Consider the following 16,360-nt stretch of genomic DNA (forward strand, 5'->3'; position numbering starts at 1 on the left):
CAGTATCTACGCAATGGATTCAAAGCAGTCCACATATGATCTAAATGAGCAACCAGGTTCTGTCACCAGTCCTGATGTTAGTGTTCCCAGTACGTCATCTGGCCAAGGCGATGTCAAACAACAGAGTGTTTTCAAATTAGTGCAAAAAACAAAAACCAAAAAAAAATTTACTGTATTGAAGCGAAAACGAAGTGTAACTGAGCAAAAGTTAAGTGACGATAAAAAAAAAATTGCAAGCATGCCATTCTACACACGCAGTGGCAAAGAGAGAATGAGGCCTTCACCTTTGGCTATTAGTGGCAGATCCCAAAAAGTTACCCAGCCTACAATTGGTGCACAACTACTGTTACGCGTCAAAGCTGAGCTGCAAGATACCAGTGAGGCATTACAGGAGAATATTTGCTCTGATTCACAAATGACAACAATCCCTGTGGAGAGTCCATCCAACAGTGGGATGTCTAATCGTGAGCATTCTGCTGATGTGTGCCTTAATAGCCCGAGTGTAGCCGGTGATACCCAAATTGAGGATGCCACTTTGGAATTAGAAGAGGATGAGGGGGAGATTTGTGTAGGCGACGAGGGCGCTAATGAGGATGTTGATGAGGATGAGGTTGTTTGTGTAAGTCCTGCACCAGTGGCAGCAGTTCTGGCACGTGACAAGAAAAAGGCCATTGTCATGCCTGGGCATAAAACAAAAAAATCCACTTCTTATGTGTGGAATTATTTCTACCCAAATCCAGACAACAATTGTATAGCCATTTGTAGTGTATGTGAAGCCACAGTCAGTCGAGGGAGGGACCTTAACCATCTTGGAACCTCGTCTATGTTACGCCATTTAACGAGAGTTCATGGCAAAGTGTTGGGAAAAGCTGAAAGTTCTTCCCAAAAGAATACAAGCACTCCCTCATCAGCTAAGACCCTCCGCTCACCGACATACCGACGGCCACAAAATACACCCACCACACCATCCTCATCAATATCCTCAGTAGCGCTCGGAGTTAGCCCGGCATCCCACTTAAGGCTGGATGACTCCGGCACTATTATTGATTCCTCTGAAGAAAGCGTTAGTCCTGCTGCTGCTGTTGCTGCTGCTGGGGGTGAATCGTCATCCCAGAGGCAGGTGAATAAAATGAGCAGTCCTACATTTCAGCAATTAACTGTGAAACAATCCTTTGCGAGGGGAAGCAAATATGACAGCAGTCACCCAGTCGCCAAGCGAATCACAGACGCCATGGCTGCAATGTTAGTGTTAGATCTGCGTCCAATCTCCACCATAAACGCAGCTGGTTTTTCACAGTTAATTGAGGTTTTGTGTCCGCGTTACAGAATTCCATCGCGACACCATTTCTCCCGTAAAGCTATTCCACAACTATACCAAAAAGTGTGTAAAAATGTAGAGATTGCGCTGAAAAATGCCATTCTGCCCACTGTTCACTTAACCACAGATATGTGGACAAGTGGAAGTGGCCAAACCAAAGACTATATGACTGTGACAGCCCACTGGGTTGGTCATTCACCTTCACCAGCAGGAACAGCAGCAGCATGTACACCACTACGTAACATTTGTCACAGGCAGGCCACTCTTTGTATCACCGGCTTCACTAACAGGCATACGGCTGACAATTTGTTACGCAAACTGAGAGATGTGATTGATGCATGGCTTATACCACTCGGACTCTCCCCAGGGTATGTCATTTCAGATAACGCCAACAATATAGTGCGAGCATTACAGCTGGGTGATTTCCAACATATTCCCTGTTTTGCTCACACCATCAACTTGGTGGTGCAGAGCTTCCTACGAAACAACCGTGAGGTGCAGGAGATGCTTTCGGTGGCCCGTAAAATTTCAGGCCATTTCAGGCATTCAGCCACAGCATGTAGGAGATTACAGCAGCTCCAAGAGCAGTTTAACTTGCCCTGCCACCAACTTAAGCAAGAGGTGGTAACTCGGTGGAATTCCACCCTGTACATGCTTCAGAGGATGGAGGAACAGCGCAAAGCCATCCAAGCATATTGCACAAGTCATGACATTGGGAAAGGAGGGGGGATGTATTTCACTCTTGCACAGTGGGGAATCCTTTCAGTGCTGTGCAAGGTGCTGAAACCATTTGAAGTTGTGACATGTGAGGTCAGTGCAGACTCTGCTAGTTTGAGCCAAGTCATTCCTTTAATTAGACTATTGGAAAAGCAGCTTGAGAAAATGAAGGAGGAGCTGAAAGCAAGCAATTCAGCAAAGTATGTTGGCCTTGTCGATCAAGTACTTAATTCGCTTCACAATGATCCTCGAGTTATTAAGATCTTGAACTCGGATCAGTACGTTTTGGCCACTGTGCTTGATCCAAGGTTTAAAACCTACATTGAGTCTTTACTTGTAAATGAGCGAGATGTGAACTTTTGCAAGGAGCTATTGCTCAGCAAGTTGGCCGCTGAACTGGGCCTCGGCTTGACGACGTGTCCTCCTTCACTTTCTCAAGCTGTTGCTCGTAAAAAATTAAATTTCCAAAAAAGAAGCAGGGAAGACACAGGGGGCAGACGAGAACAATTTAACATCTGGGCTGGTTTGAAGGATTTTTCAAAAAAAAGTGTCACTTTGCCCATAAGTCCATCCAATATGAGTATAAACATGCAAAGGATGGTGGAGGATTACTTTCAAGAGGTAGTTGATATGGAAATGTCAGACAGTCCCTTTCCTTACTGGGAAGAAAAGCAAGCTATTTGGAAACCCATGTACAAACTTGCTTTGCAATACCTAAGCTGCCCACCCTCCAGTGTGTACTCTGAACGAGTGTTCAGCACAGCAGGGAACTTAGTCAGTGATCGCCGTAGAAGGTTACTTCCCAAAAATGTGGAGAAAATGATGTTTATAAAAATGAACTACATCTTCCACGAGGAAGGCCTTCACCATCCAAGACATGCAAGCACTGACTGTTCTCTAATGGCGGATTCAAGCGGCGATGAATTGATAGTCTGTGATGATGACGATAACACTGATGAGGGTGAGGATGAAGCTGAAGATGATGCCGATAACATCTTTTTAAAACTTTCTATGTAAGTGTAGGGTGCAATCTACCCCCAAAGAGGAAAGGGACTTGTGGCATTTCCATATCACATACCATCTTGAAAGGCTGCTGTTAGGGCAATTTATCCTTAAGGGTAGGGTGTCATAGACAGAGTGACCCTAAACTGGCTTTGTCCATTTTTCATAATATTGTACAGTCTATAATGGCTGAATTTTTTAGTATTTTATACAAGTGGAGGGGGGCCTAGAGAGACAGAAACCAAACTGGCTTTCTCCATGTCAATTAATATTGTACAGTCTATAATGGCTGAATTTTTTAGTATTTTATACAAGTGGAGGGGGGCCTAGAGAGACAGAAACCAAACTGTCTTTCTCCATGTCAATTAATATTGTACAGTCTATAATGGCTGAATTTTTTAGTATTTTATACAAGTGGAGGGGGGCCTAGAGAGACAGAAACCAAACTGGCTTTCTCCATGTCAATTAATATTGTACAGTCTATAATGGCTGAATTTTTTAGTATTTTATACAAGTGGAGGGGGGCCTAGAGAGACAGAAACCAAACTGTCTTTCTCCATGTCAATTAATATTGTACAGTCTATAATGGCTGAATTTTTTAGTATTTTATACAAGTGGAGGGGGGCCTAGAGAGACAGAAACCAAACTGGCTTTCTCCATGTCAATTAATATTGTACAGTCTATAATGGCTGAATTTTTTAGTATTTTATACAAGTGGAGGGGGGCCTAGAGAGACAGAAACCAAACTGGCTTTCTCCATGTCAATTAATATTGTACAGTCTATAATGGCTGAATTTTTTAGTATTTTATACAAGTGGAGGGGGGCCTAGAGAGACAGAAACCAAACTGGCTTTCTCCATGTCAATTAATATTGTACAGTCTATAATGGCTGAATTTTTGGATATTTTATACAAGTGGAGGGGGGCCTTGAGAGACAGAAACCAAACTGGCTTTCTCCATGTCAATTAATATTGTACAGTCTATAATGGCTGAATTTTTTGGTATTTTATACAAGTGGAGGGGGGCCTTGAGAGACAGAAACCAAACTGGCTTTTTCCATTTCTTTACATATTTAACTATAAGTGTAGGGTGTAATATACATTCAAAGACGATGGCTGCATTGCCAATATGCATAGATGGAGAGGAAGACAATCTGTTTTGTGTGTAGAATAGGCCTACCAACGAAGAATTAAACTGTTTTTTGGGATGATTTATTACCTCAACAATTAGATTACTTGTCTCTAAAACAGTTGGAGCACTAAATTGGGTTAATTTAGGCCCAAAAACATGGATTTTCCCAAAAAATAGCAAAACAAAACCAAACAAAACCAAAACCAAAACCAAAACACGCAATGGAGGTTTTGCAAAACCAAAACCAAAACACGACGGTAATCCAGATCCAAAACCGAATCCAAAACCAAAACACGGGGGTCAGTGACCATCTCTACTCTGATGTCCTACTTCAATTCTGGGACAGTTCGGCACATACAATGTAAGAAGGCATTTCATACATACAAAAAATAAAAGTAATATGTCTTGTGAAGTTTATCTTTAGAATACACAAGTGACATCAATATATGCATAAACTTGAGGTAGGTGACCAGTTATGGCATCATTTTAATATTTATTTATAAACAACCCTCACAAGATTGTAGAGGACATTTATAGTTACCTCAATACTCCCCGACAGCTATTCCAAACATTTGTTAATGATTATTTAGCTAAGTACTCACTTTGACTGGTTTCCATGGATGGTATTTTGTGTGAGCACAATTGAATTGGCCACATGGAAGCTGACCCGTACACAACAGTATATTACTTCTGCTGTGAAACGTTGCATTATATTGAGGTAGTCCTAGTTTATATTTTGGTCAAGTGGAAACTTTATTTTTATTTATTTTTTTCAAAGCAGCCCTCTGGCCTAGGTATGCAGCATAAATACCTATAACAAGTCCAAAAGACAGTCATAAATAGCTTGTGTTTAATTATTGTAAGGATATGGTTATGGTAGAGGTGTTCAAATGATTTATTAACCAAGCCTACTGTGATCAGAGGAAGCCCTGCAGAAGTTCACTCTGTCCCACATATGGTGGAGCGGTCCTAAGGCTGGGTTCCCACTACAGTGTTTTCAGCCAATTCTCTGACCATTCCCCCAATACTTAGACAATGAACTATTGTCGTTCCAAAGCACCATCGTTTGTTTTGATTGTTCAGCAGAACTGTAAGTTTCGGTCACGTATGGAACGACATCCTTCCAATCCTGCAGTGTGTATGCAGTCACAATCAGGCTCTCCATAGAGCTTACAGAGTCATGGCCTTTTCAGCCGAAGGTTATGACAGTTGAAGAGCACAGATCTGAGGGTAAATCATTTAAAACATATATGGTACGCATGAATCGACATGCTGATCGTGACTTTTTTTTTCCCCTTTGCCAGTCGTTATTAAAATTGCAGATAAGACATTGGTGGGAAAATTCTGTAGAGTGTACCCAGCCTAAGAGAACGTTGGCAAAATGTCTGTGCCCTAATCAGCGCAATTACCTACAACTTCCACCAAATTGCTCCCTTTTTTTCTCCTCACATAACAATCACAGATGTTCCAAAACATACATTGAAACTGATAAAATAATGTGACCTGCCCTCCCTCCCTGCATTTGTTATTTGTCAACTTTATAATATGGAACACATTACGAGAATATTTCATGACCGCCCCAACCATGATCATTTATATGGCGCCACTGATTCCGCAGCGCTGTACAGAGAACTCACTCACATCAGTCCCTGCCCCATTGGAGCTTACAGTCTAAATTCCCTAACACACACACACACAAAGACAGACAGAGAGGGAGGGAAAGAGACTAGGGGTCAATTAACCTACTAGAATTCTGTGTCTGATGTGCGTGGACTGTGCACTTTGACGTATAAAGGTTACCACCTCTATAGTTTAATTGAAGCAGTGGAGTAGGACTCCCTCCCCCTAATATGCTCCTGCCCCCAATTTATCCCTATACTACCACTAGAAATAGTTATTTATTGTTCAGACCTATTTGTAAACCTGCTCCCCTGTGTTGGATGTATTCAGTATATTACAAGATTTGCTGCAATGAATGCCTGATGCAAGCTCTGTAACTATGTTCAATAGATGTAACCCCCCTCCCTTCCCCTTTTTACTATTCTGTTCTCTGTCCCTGGTTTATTACACAAATATTCAATAAAACATATAAAAAGAAAAAGGAGACTCCACTCTTTGGAACAAGGCTCCATCAGTAAGGACTAATTGAAAGGCCCACTGCACTGGTAGCAAACCTCAAGTATTAAAAGTATAAAAGATGTAAACCACACATGCATAATGTAATTTATTGTTTTTTCATTCTATTTAATAGATGTTACCATATCTCTGAAAAAGTCTGTTCCTCTCAGGTCATTGAAATAATCTGCTTTCAGTTTCATCATTAAATACTATAGTAGACTTTGCCAATACACAGACAAATGCTGAAATTACCATTCTTGGAGAGACCTATTACATGCTGGATGAGATCAAGACAGTCAGTCCTTGGGCTAGATCAGCAGCACTGGAACCTGTTAATTCCTCCAGCACTCTTGGAGAGGATGGAACCGGAGAGTTCTTAAAAATATTTATTCTGGGTAGCGAGTGTACTCTACTATGTACTCTTTTGATAATTATATGCCAAACTCAGCATTCTTGATTGGTCATCACCCAACCCTCCACATAGCTCAAAATCCTGCCACCAACCGGACTCAGTGGAGGCTGAATCAAGACAGAGTTATTGTGGGGCCACCTGGAGGGCTTTTTACCATATTGATGAAAATACTGCTTTCCTAGACAATAACTACATGCCTCCAGGATGTGTTCTTGTGGAAATTCAATATCTTTTGGACTGTGTGCCGGTTTTTCACAAAATATTGTCTAGACTATTTCCTGCACATCTTTTTTTTTTTTTTTTGCAGTGTATCAGCCCTGGAAATGGAGGCTATAGCTACATCAGACTTAAGAACTGTACCCAAGGTAATTTGAAGTTTCTTAAAACGACTTTCCATTTTCGTAGCCATAGGATATTTTAGTGTACCGACATCATCTACTGGAAGATAGGTCCTGTTTGAGCGGCTAACTATAGCAACCTTTGACATCTGGAACATAGTCATTCATCCTGAAGGATGTATCTTCCAAATCTTCTCAATCTTCGCTTTTTAGTCCATATTTAGTCATAAAAAAAAAACCCATAGTGCAATCCAATTTTTTCAACCATTATTTTTAAACCATTATTTCAACCACCATTCATAAATAGTCCATTTTTTGGTGAAGTGAGGTGATAGTTTTCTTGTTCCCCATGTGAAGTGAAATCTTGCTGGAAACCCCTCTTTTAATAAAGCATCAAAAAGATCATTCCTGAAGATTCGTGAATAAGATGCAATTCTGCACATGATGATCTTGTGATTAAAAAAAAAAAAATCTTACTAGAGCTTTTCCTGCAAGGTAACTCTCAAATGATTCTTCTCTACACACCACCCAGAGTATTAAGATTGTTTCATTCTTATTTATAAGTTTTGGATCGTAGTATACAGATATTTTTCCCCCCCCTAACATTCAATTTATTTCAAACATAAGAAAAACACTCACATATTACAAAAAATATAGTACACATAGGTAATTTACCAAAAAGTAGATAAGTTGAGCACAATTCTAGCAGTAGCAGCCCGTTGTTATTTCCTGGGAGTCTGCCAGTTCTGGAGCCAATCTATTCCTTTTTAAGATGTCAAAATGGTAGGATAGGAACTTCAACGCATTTTCAACGAGACTCTCCAGTCTTTTTCAAGGCAAGAAAGAAGAGTCCAGTCGAAACGCGTTTGGTAGTAGAGTGTAGTGTTGAAGTTCGAATCCTACCCTTTGCGATGGGTGCCATGAAAATAAGATACTTTGAACATAGCATTGGCAATAAAGCCATTTTACACACAACAGTCTGTATCAAACATTCATACTTTCTGACCAAATGGTTTCCTCAAGATCTACTTGCAGTAACAGAGGGCATCTGAGAACCATATGCACCCCCCAAAACACAACTACAGCAGCTATAAGTAGCATTCAATAACTGATTGCATAAATATACAACCATTTTATCAAGATTCTCCTAAATAAACCCTTGTGCAGTGGGTTTCAGAGGTCACATAAATCAATGCATCCATCTGTATAATTAAAGTGTTTCAATTCATTTAAAATAAATGCACCTGTCTGAAATGTCTCACAGTTGGTTAGTGCATTTCCTAAAAGCTTCATCGTGACTCTCAAAGAGCATTCAAAATAAATGCAAGCCAAGGTTATTGATCTTCAGCAATCAGGGAGAGGCTATAAGAAGATTTCAAAGACTTCTATCCTCTAGAGTATCAAGTTAGTCAAAGCAATGAAGAGACTACAGCACAACTGTAAATTTGTTTACAACAGACTGCCCTCCAAAATTGGGCATTCATGCAAGAAGGGCACTTGTATGAATGGCGGGCCAATAAACGGGACTATAGCAATTCTGCCAAAGTTAGTTTTCTATAGCAGAGATGGAAGAAACTGTCCATGTGACAAGAATATCATGAGATCTGCCTTTAAATTCACTTGCATTACCTTAAAATTAGACTATTTATTCAACTTGTATATTAGTGTGTTTTTTTTCCTTCCATACTACTTAATTTATATATGCACACATCGTGAAGTACAGTAGACTGGAGTATATGAAGGTGTATTTGTAAACAGCTATTACGTAAAAGAAGATTTTTTATTTTATTTTTACCAAAATAATAGGCAAGGGGGCTTGCTCTACCGCGGGTTCCTCTTGGTGCCAGGGTAAGCGGCACACCGTGAGCTAGCCATATTGATTGACAGTCCCATTGCCATAGACCGTAATAGTGTTTTGGGTCCTGACCCACAACATGATGCTACAAGTCAATTGTGCTAGGGCCATTTTCTTTGTACACTGTGCACCAGTAACAATTTTCTAACTATATGTTTTAATGTACAAGTCCCCAATTTCCTACCTATTATATTTAACGATAATATACTCAATGTATAAACAGAGACTATGGCACAATACTAGTTTACTGTACAGCAGGGGTCTGGACCTATTTTCAGTCTGGGATACAATTTATAGGTACAAAATAAAGAAATGAAAGCTGCAGCTTTAACCTTAAAGTCTTGAACACAGAGCTTCCCAAGAGTCAGCTTATTAGTGGCTGAGGGATTTCATCCTCTGATGGTTTGTTTAACAGAGCACAATGTTGCTTAACCAATTCTTGAGCGAGGTTACAATGTCACATTTTCAAATTTTAACATTGATGAAGTTCACTCCCTGTCTCAGCAAAAAAGTGTTGTTTTCTCACAAGAAAACAAAACGCCTGTTTCCACATTTTGTAGTTTTGCTTATGGACATTATATATCTGAACTTTGGGCCAAACCACAAGTGATCTAATATTTAATAGGACATGTAAATCAAATTTCACCTTTTAAAAAAAAAAAAATATATTGCAGAGATCAGTTAAATCTGATATTGCTGCAAAACCAGTAAAATCACAGGCGTTTGAGGAAATCCCTGTTTTGGTCACTGGAATAGATTTTATTTTGTAAAATTGCAGCTTTTTAAACACAATCCTGTTAAAAGAACAGTTTGATCCTTTTATGGATATTATACCTGTGACACCAAGGGGTAAATGTATCAAGCTGCGAGCTTCCAACCGTTTTGAAAAGTGGTTATGTTGCCTAGAGGAACCAGATTCTAGTTTTCATTTATTTAGTACATTCTACAAAACTATAGAAACCTAGCAGTAATGGCCTTAAATTAAACTGAAGTGTAATGACTAAATTACTTTATTAACATAATTCAGCAACTTTTTAATACACATTACATGTAGAAATGTTAAGAGTATAATGATTAAATGACTATATTATCAATCACTATATTAAAGGAACAAAATAATTTCTTTATGCACATCTCTATATATATATATCTATATCTTGTTCCATCGAAGTTACATTGCTGGGCATGGTCCCCACAAGTCACGCTAATATGCGTGGCTGCAAATAACGGTCACAGTTTCTAGACCACTCAGCAGGCCACATGTTCCAGGTCACCCAGCAGGGCTGCAAATAATGGTCACAGTTTCCAGGGCAACCAACAGGTGTACTGCCAACTGTCACACTTCCAGAGAATGGTTATTCATTGTTGCAAATGGTGAGTGGATGTTTGCCAAAAATTTTATTAAGAGTTATTTTGCAAAAGACCTTTAATTTTATATATGATGTACCCTGCTCAGACACCGGCATCATAGAAATAAGTCACTCAAAAGTCATTATACTATTAATATATAGAGGATAGCTAGAATTTAAATGGTTGCTATAGGCAACATCTCCTATGCCCTTTAGTCTCATTAGGACAAGCTGTAAAAAAAGAGCATCTCTGTAGCCACAGGTCAACTATTAACACATGTGCTATGTTAGAGGTATCCATGAAGATAGCAAAAGGAGAAAGATATAAATGTCAGCGATACTACTCCTGGGCTGCCATTTCCACGAGAGGAATCCAACATTCGCTGGCAGGTACCAGAAGTCTCCGGTCATCAGTTTGAAATCCAATATAATTCTTTAGTAAAAGTAGTCGTTTATATTCAAACGCTGCACACAATGAAGCTCTTTGGCTTAATGATGAGTATAATAGGATTATACTATATAATTTTGTTGCAAGAGCTTAATATAAATGCTTGCAAAGACAATGCAGTACATTTTACTTGTACTTGTTACAATTTGAAATGCAGATTACTTTGTGTGTGTCACTGTGGTTATATCTATAATGGAAAGTCATTTCTTTCTTCTTGATAGTTGCATTTGTTGTTTCATTGCATCAGTGGTATTCATTGTATCTAATGAGACACCTTGTATTTTGATTTAACAATTTAGCTTATTTATGGTTGGTACCGTTATAACCATTTGGTCCAAAGTGGGTTAACTGTGATCTCTAGAACTGGAATTAGGCGACTTTGTATGACCAGTTATTTTATACTTGCAGAATATCATGGTGGAGATTCCTCACTTTGAGACCCATCTAACGAGCAGAATAGCTCAATCTCACCTATTAAAATCGATGAAAGCTTGCTCACTTTATACTGCAACTTTGAGCTACCAGACATATAAACGGTAAGATACTACATTGGCTATATGAAAACCATTTTATTTGTTCAATGGATACAGAGGAAAACCAGGTTTATAATTAGTTGTCCCTGTGGTCAGGAGAGTTCATCAGACAGATTCTGCTCAAGGCACGGCGTGGGGAATTAGAAGACAGATGCAATGTGTGTTTTTGAAAGATTGTGTTGTAGAATCTCTTCCTGTGCATCAGTTTTCATAGGTCTCCAAACAGCGTGCGAGGTGGGGGTATATACGGAGGTGTGCTATATTGCCCCGTCTCCTACTGCCTGACTTGTAACACCATCAAATTTCCATTCAATTACAGTCTTCATACCGCTGCTTCTAAATTTCCACTTCAACCACTGTCCCCAAATGAAACTGTGCTGCAATATCTGGTGAACTGAATGTAAGCAGAGACACAATATACTATGTGCAACGTTTATTCTGAAAACCTGTCTTTAATTGAACAATAAAATGACAATCCAGTGCAAGAAAGTTGCCAATGTCAATCCATGTTGCCACAGATATTTTGTCGTGAATATCAGAAGTGCACATTTGTTTTGGTTTAAAAATGTATAATGAAAAGGTTTCCCTAAGTATATAGCAGTCATTGCTCAAAAAACAACAAAAAAACGCTTGCACTTTCTGCTAGGCAATTCTATGGCATTCAACCTTCTTAACCTTGTGTCAATCAACAGTAACGTGTGTTGAATGGTCACAATCTGAATAAACAACGAGTATAGTAAACTTACTAGAAGTTATAAAAGACAATTCCCATCTGTCTCATTCAAGGGAATGTTCAACATTTAAGAGGAAATTAAAAAAAAAAAAAAAATAATCTACAAAGTGAATGAACTCAAAAGTTGCAGTAACATCATAAACATTCAGCTTACAGTATGGAATACATACATAGGCATGCGTTCTCATAGGCATAATCACTGACCACAAAACAACTTTTTTTCTTTTAAAAAAACATTTTTTTAGTGGTCAATGTAAAAATTACATTGGAGAAAAAAAAAAAAAAATACTGCTCAAATAAGTTGATGTGCTCATCCTGGACAATGGATGGAGAGCTGGTGTTTAACTGGGCATATCCTTCGCCAAGTTCCCTCAATACAAAAGCCTGGGTTAGCTCTGGCTCACCATTTGGATTTTTAATCCCTGCAAAAATCTGTGCGTGCTGCAGCAACCACCACTAAAGGGTGGACGGAGAGCTGGATACAGTATTGTTCAGAGCAGACCAGCTGCACAATTGGATTTTTCATTATGTCAGACAAAAAAAAATCACCCACAAAAGAGACAAAAAACAACCCCCCCCCCCCTTTATTAAGGCTAGAAAACAATCCATTTTCTACTATAAAATGAACACAAGACTTTTTCCCCCCTAGGAGGTGAGAATTATGTAACATAGGGATAGCAATTCAATTAGTGGAAAATATTGGGGTGAAGTGTTTGCTTGCAATTAATAGTGTGTACAAGTAAACACCCCTTGCTACAAAAACACTGATGTACCCACCCTGCCTCTGATTTTTATATTTGTTCACATCCTTTCATCACAATACTGGTTAATCACCTCTCCTGTGTACACTCTTTCACCTTACAAGTGTAACATTCCATTTTCATCCGCCTAATCTGAGCATTGTTAGCTGCTCCCATACACTGGAGCTAACATTTTGCTTTTTTTAGTACGATATTCTATTGTAGAGAAGCAATTTAACTAGGAGAGATACTGTTGTTGCTCTAGAAGTAATTACAATAAAATGCAGACATTTCTCATACTAAAGCCTCCTCCTTCAGTGTTTCTGCTTTTATTATCCTAGTATTCCATCACCGAAATGATCAATACCAAAGCCCCATTGATTAAAGGCATCCGTTGATGAATTGGGCACAAGACTTTCTTTGTCTTCTGACTTCAGCTTTGGTAGAGCATTTCCAAGTCTTTTAATGTACAGGACTATGAAAAAAAAACCAAACAAACAAAGAAACCCAAAGCAGGTGGTACAGATTCAGTCATTAATATTCTTCTGCATGAACAGGTTTTTCCTTAGCCACGGGAGCTGTTGCTGCTGTGAGAGTTTGGAGAGTCTTGCTCATTGATTGTGTTCAGCAAACTCAAAGACTGACATGGCAAAGGGGGATGCTCCAGATCTCTGGACACCTCAGACTGATCAAAAATCCCTTCTTCTTCATCTCTGTGGGGACGAACATCACAAGAGTTACAGCTATCACAGAAGTTTTCACCCGTGTCATCGATTAAACCATCAAGTTCTTTAAAGTCATCATGAAGGCCTCTACTGCACAGACATACTTCAATGCCGGAGTCACCAGTGAACCGCCGATGTCTTCCGGGAGTTTTGTCTTTGCCATCAAAGAAGCCGCTCTGATCAAAGCTTTCAGAGCTGTAGTCCTTTAAAAGTTCTTTTGAATCCTTGTCTAAAAAGGACACTTGATCGGCCATTTCATCCAACTCCGCACCACTGGCAGGGTCGTTGGAATCAAGGCCACTTTGTTTATTGTTCTCTAGGCATGTAGTAGAAGGTTCACAATTCACAATGCTCGGAGGCCTTGTTCCGCTGCAACCTGCTGCAGCCGGAGAACTTGTCTGGCTGTGCTGCGAGTTTCGTACGGGGTCAGCGGTCACCATGGTGGTACATGCTGCAACGCACTGTTGGTGCAAAACAGTGTATGGAGGAGGTGGAGTAGGAGGTCGGTTTACCACTTCTTCATAAGGAGGTAGCAGATAGTTTGGCAAAAATCCTACAAAAAGGAAACAAAAAACATTAAATCAGTGGGTTCATCGTAAGAATAATTGTTGCTGAGCTTGAAGTTTTTAATTTTCTTTGACAATGGCAGCACATCTGAGAGATGGGTAAGCTCTACCTAGGATCAAGTAACAAGAACACAAAAACCAAAACAAAAGCCAAAAACACCCCATTCAATTTAAAGCTGCACGGATACCTAGCAAAATGTTTTACCAATGTGCCCCCTCCCACGAGCTGGAGCCCCGGAGCTGCAGGGGGTTTACCCTTGGGATCTACTTATTCTTTAACAAAACTTAGCAAATCAAAAAAAGTAGCATGGAAGGTGGGTGCTTGAGGACTTCAAACATTCTATTGATCTTCCAGGAAGATGTAAAATGGAGGACAACCTTTATCTTTATTCTCCCCAAGTATCCTGTGTGAAAGACTGGAAGCGACCCCACCCCCCATCTTTATAGAAACTTTGGTCTGTAATAATACAGGCCCACTGGACAGATAGCCAAGATCTTACTGCTTCTATTATCAGACTTTGTACAGTGATGGATACCCTTTACCCTCTTATTCGTTAGGAACACTTTAAAGACTGAAATGATTGCTTTTCTATGCATGGTTGTCAGAGGGGATTAAGCGATTTTTCCATTAATGGTCCTTCCTGGACTAAAAAAAAATCATGGATGGAGCAAGTCAACATGGTACAGAAGTTCTGGCTCTGAACCGGCTTTCAACAGCCAGTTGTCTAAATAAGTAACGATACAAAGTCCTTGAGCTAAAACTCATGACCTTTGTGAAGGTTCTTGGACCAGAGCCCACACAGCAATGCTTGAAACTGGAGAGGATTTATTATAGTACTGGATATTGACTGTTGTGTTCAACCACCTCTGGCTGTCTTGGCAAACCTACATGTGCATATGCACCTTCTTAAAGTCAAATATTACCCAGAAGCCTTAATGGTGAAACATGTGGGGGTAGATTTACTAAAGCTTCAGCAAAGGAAGCATCCAATCAGTTTCTAGCATGTACTAGATAAATGATAGATAAGACAACGCCACCTTTCCTTTTAATAAGCGTTAGTAAATTTACCCTGTGGTCTTATCGATAGCCACTGTTACTGGAAATCATACTGAATACATTTCTTTGCACATAAGATCTTTCAGAAACTCATTCAGGACTCAAACTAAAAAAAAAAAATCACTTACATTTGTAGCAGTATTTGGCTCAGACTTGCTACAGCAACTGTGCAATTCCAATTATACCATGGTAAATACACCATTGTGTAAAGAAATATGTTCCTTCTTTACTCTAGATTTCAATTATACCCCCTATATTCCTCCTAAATCTACTGCGCTTCTTATTTTGAAGACACGACTTCTAGCTTTCTGCTAGACTGTCCACCAGGTTGTCCAGTGCTGGGAAAAACAATGAACTTGGGTATGACACCCTGCTTGTTCTTTAACCCAATATCTCCATTGCAGCTCAGTCACATAGCTCACCTGGCTTTAGCTGCAAGCGCCACTATTCCTGCTGTCATTCTAAGCAACTCAATGCACTGCAGGAGCGGCCAAAGTTGGTGCACTTTGCGCCACTTCTATGAACCATCTCTTCAGGGATCTTTTTAGGTATTCACCAAACATAGCGTTGCTTATAGAATCAAACTTCATTGTTTATAGTGATTCGTAATGGTTTAACAGCTGGACCAGATTTTTAGTACTTGCCTTCTTGACTTAAGAATCCTCAGAATTGCTTTGTCAAAACCCTTCATTTTCCTGAGATCGGGCACTGTTTCCCTGGGGGCTGCGCCCTGCTACAAAAATCCGGAGATCCCGTCCCAAGACTGGGTTTATATGGCAATGTGCTATATTTGACTAGATGTTGGCTTTAGAGTTTCCAATGCTTCCGAAATTGCCACTTTATCGCAAATCAGGTGTTTCATGGATTCCAGTTTTAATCCATAACTGCACCAATATTAAACAAAATAAAAGCCAACAAAAACACAGCTTGAACTGTACTTTAGAGAGCAAGGCAATGGCATAGACCTGTGGGAGCCAGGGAGTGCAGCCAGCAACACAGGGCACTTACCCCATCTTTGGGTAAATGTATCAAGCTGTGAGTTTCTGGCAATTTTGAAAAGTGGAGATGTTGGCTATAGCAACCAATCAGATTTTAGCTATCATTTTGTAGAATGTACTACGATTGGTTGCCTATAGTAACATCTCCACTTTTCAAACTTGACGGAAAACCACAGCTCGATACATTTACCCCTTTGTCTTTTATACCAACCCACAATATTGTATCTGCAATTTCCTCCAAACACCTTAATGTATAGCGCATTGTCAGAATGGTGCCAGCGGAAGCAATGTGGAGATTTAGTGGAAGTAAAAAAATATAA

General features: G+C 39.6%; 1 protein-coding gene across 2 annotated transcripts in view; it reads right to left on the reverse strand.

Moving 5' to 3' along the window:
- Positions 1–11,639: 11,639 nt before the first annotated feature.
- WBP1L (WW domain binding protein 1 like) overlaps positions 11,640–16,360 on the reverse strand; it is a 35,744-nt gene continuing 31,023 nt past the window's right edge. For both annotated transcript variants that reach the window (XM_075216235.1, XM_075216236.1), the window contains exon 4: positions 11,640–13,972. In XM_075216235.1, the coding sequence (XP_075072336.1) occupies positions 13,260–13,972 (713 nt within the window). In that variant the 3' untranslated portion in view covers positions 11,640–13,259. The remainder of the gene's footprint in view (positions 13,973–16,360) is intronic.

The sequence above is a fragment of the Mixophyes fleayi genome, chromosome 6 (genome assembly GCF_038048845.1).
Source record: "Mixophyes fleayi isolate aMixFle1 chromosome 6, aMixFle1.hap1, whole genome shotgun sequence".
In the NCBI taxonomy this organism is placed as follows: Eukaryota; Metazoa; Chordata; class Amphibia; order Anura; family Limnodynastidae; genus Mixophyes; species Mixophyes fleayi.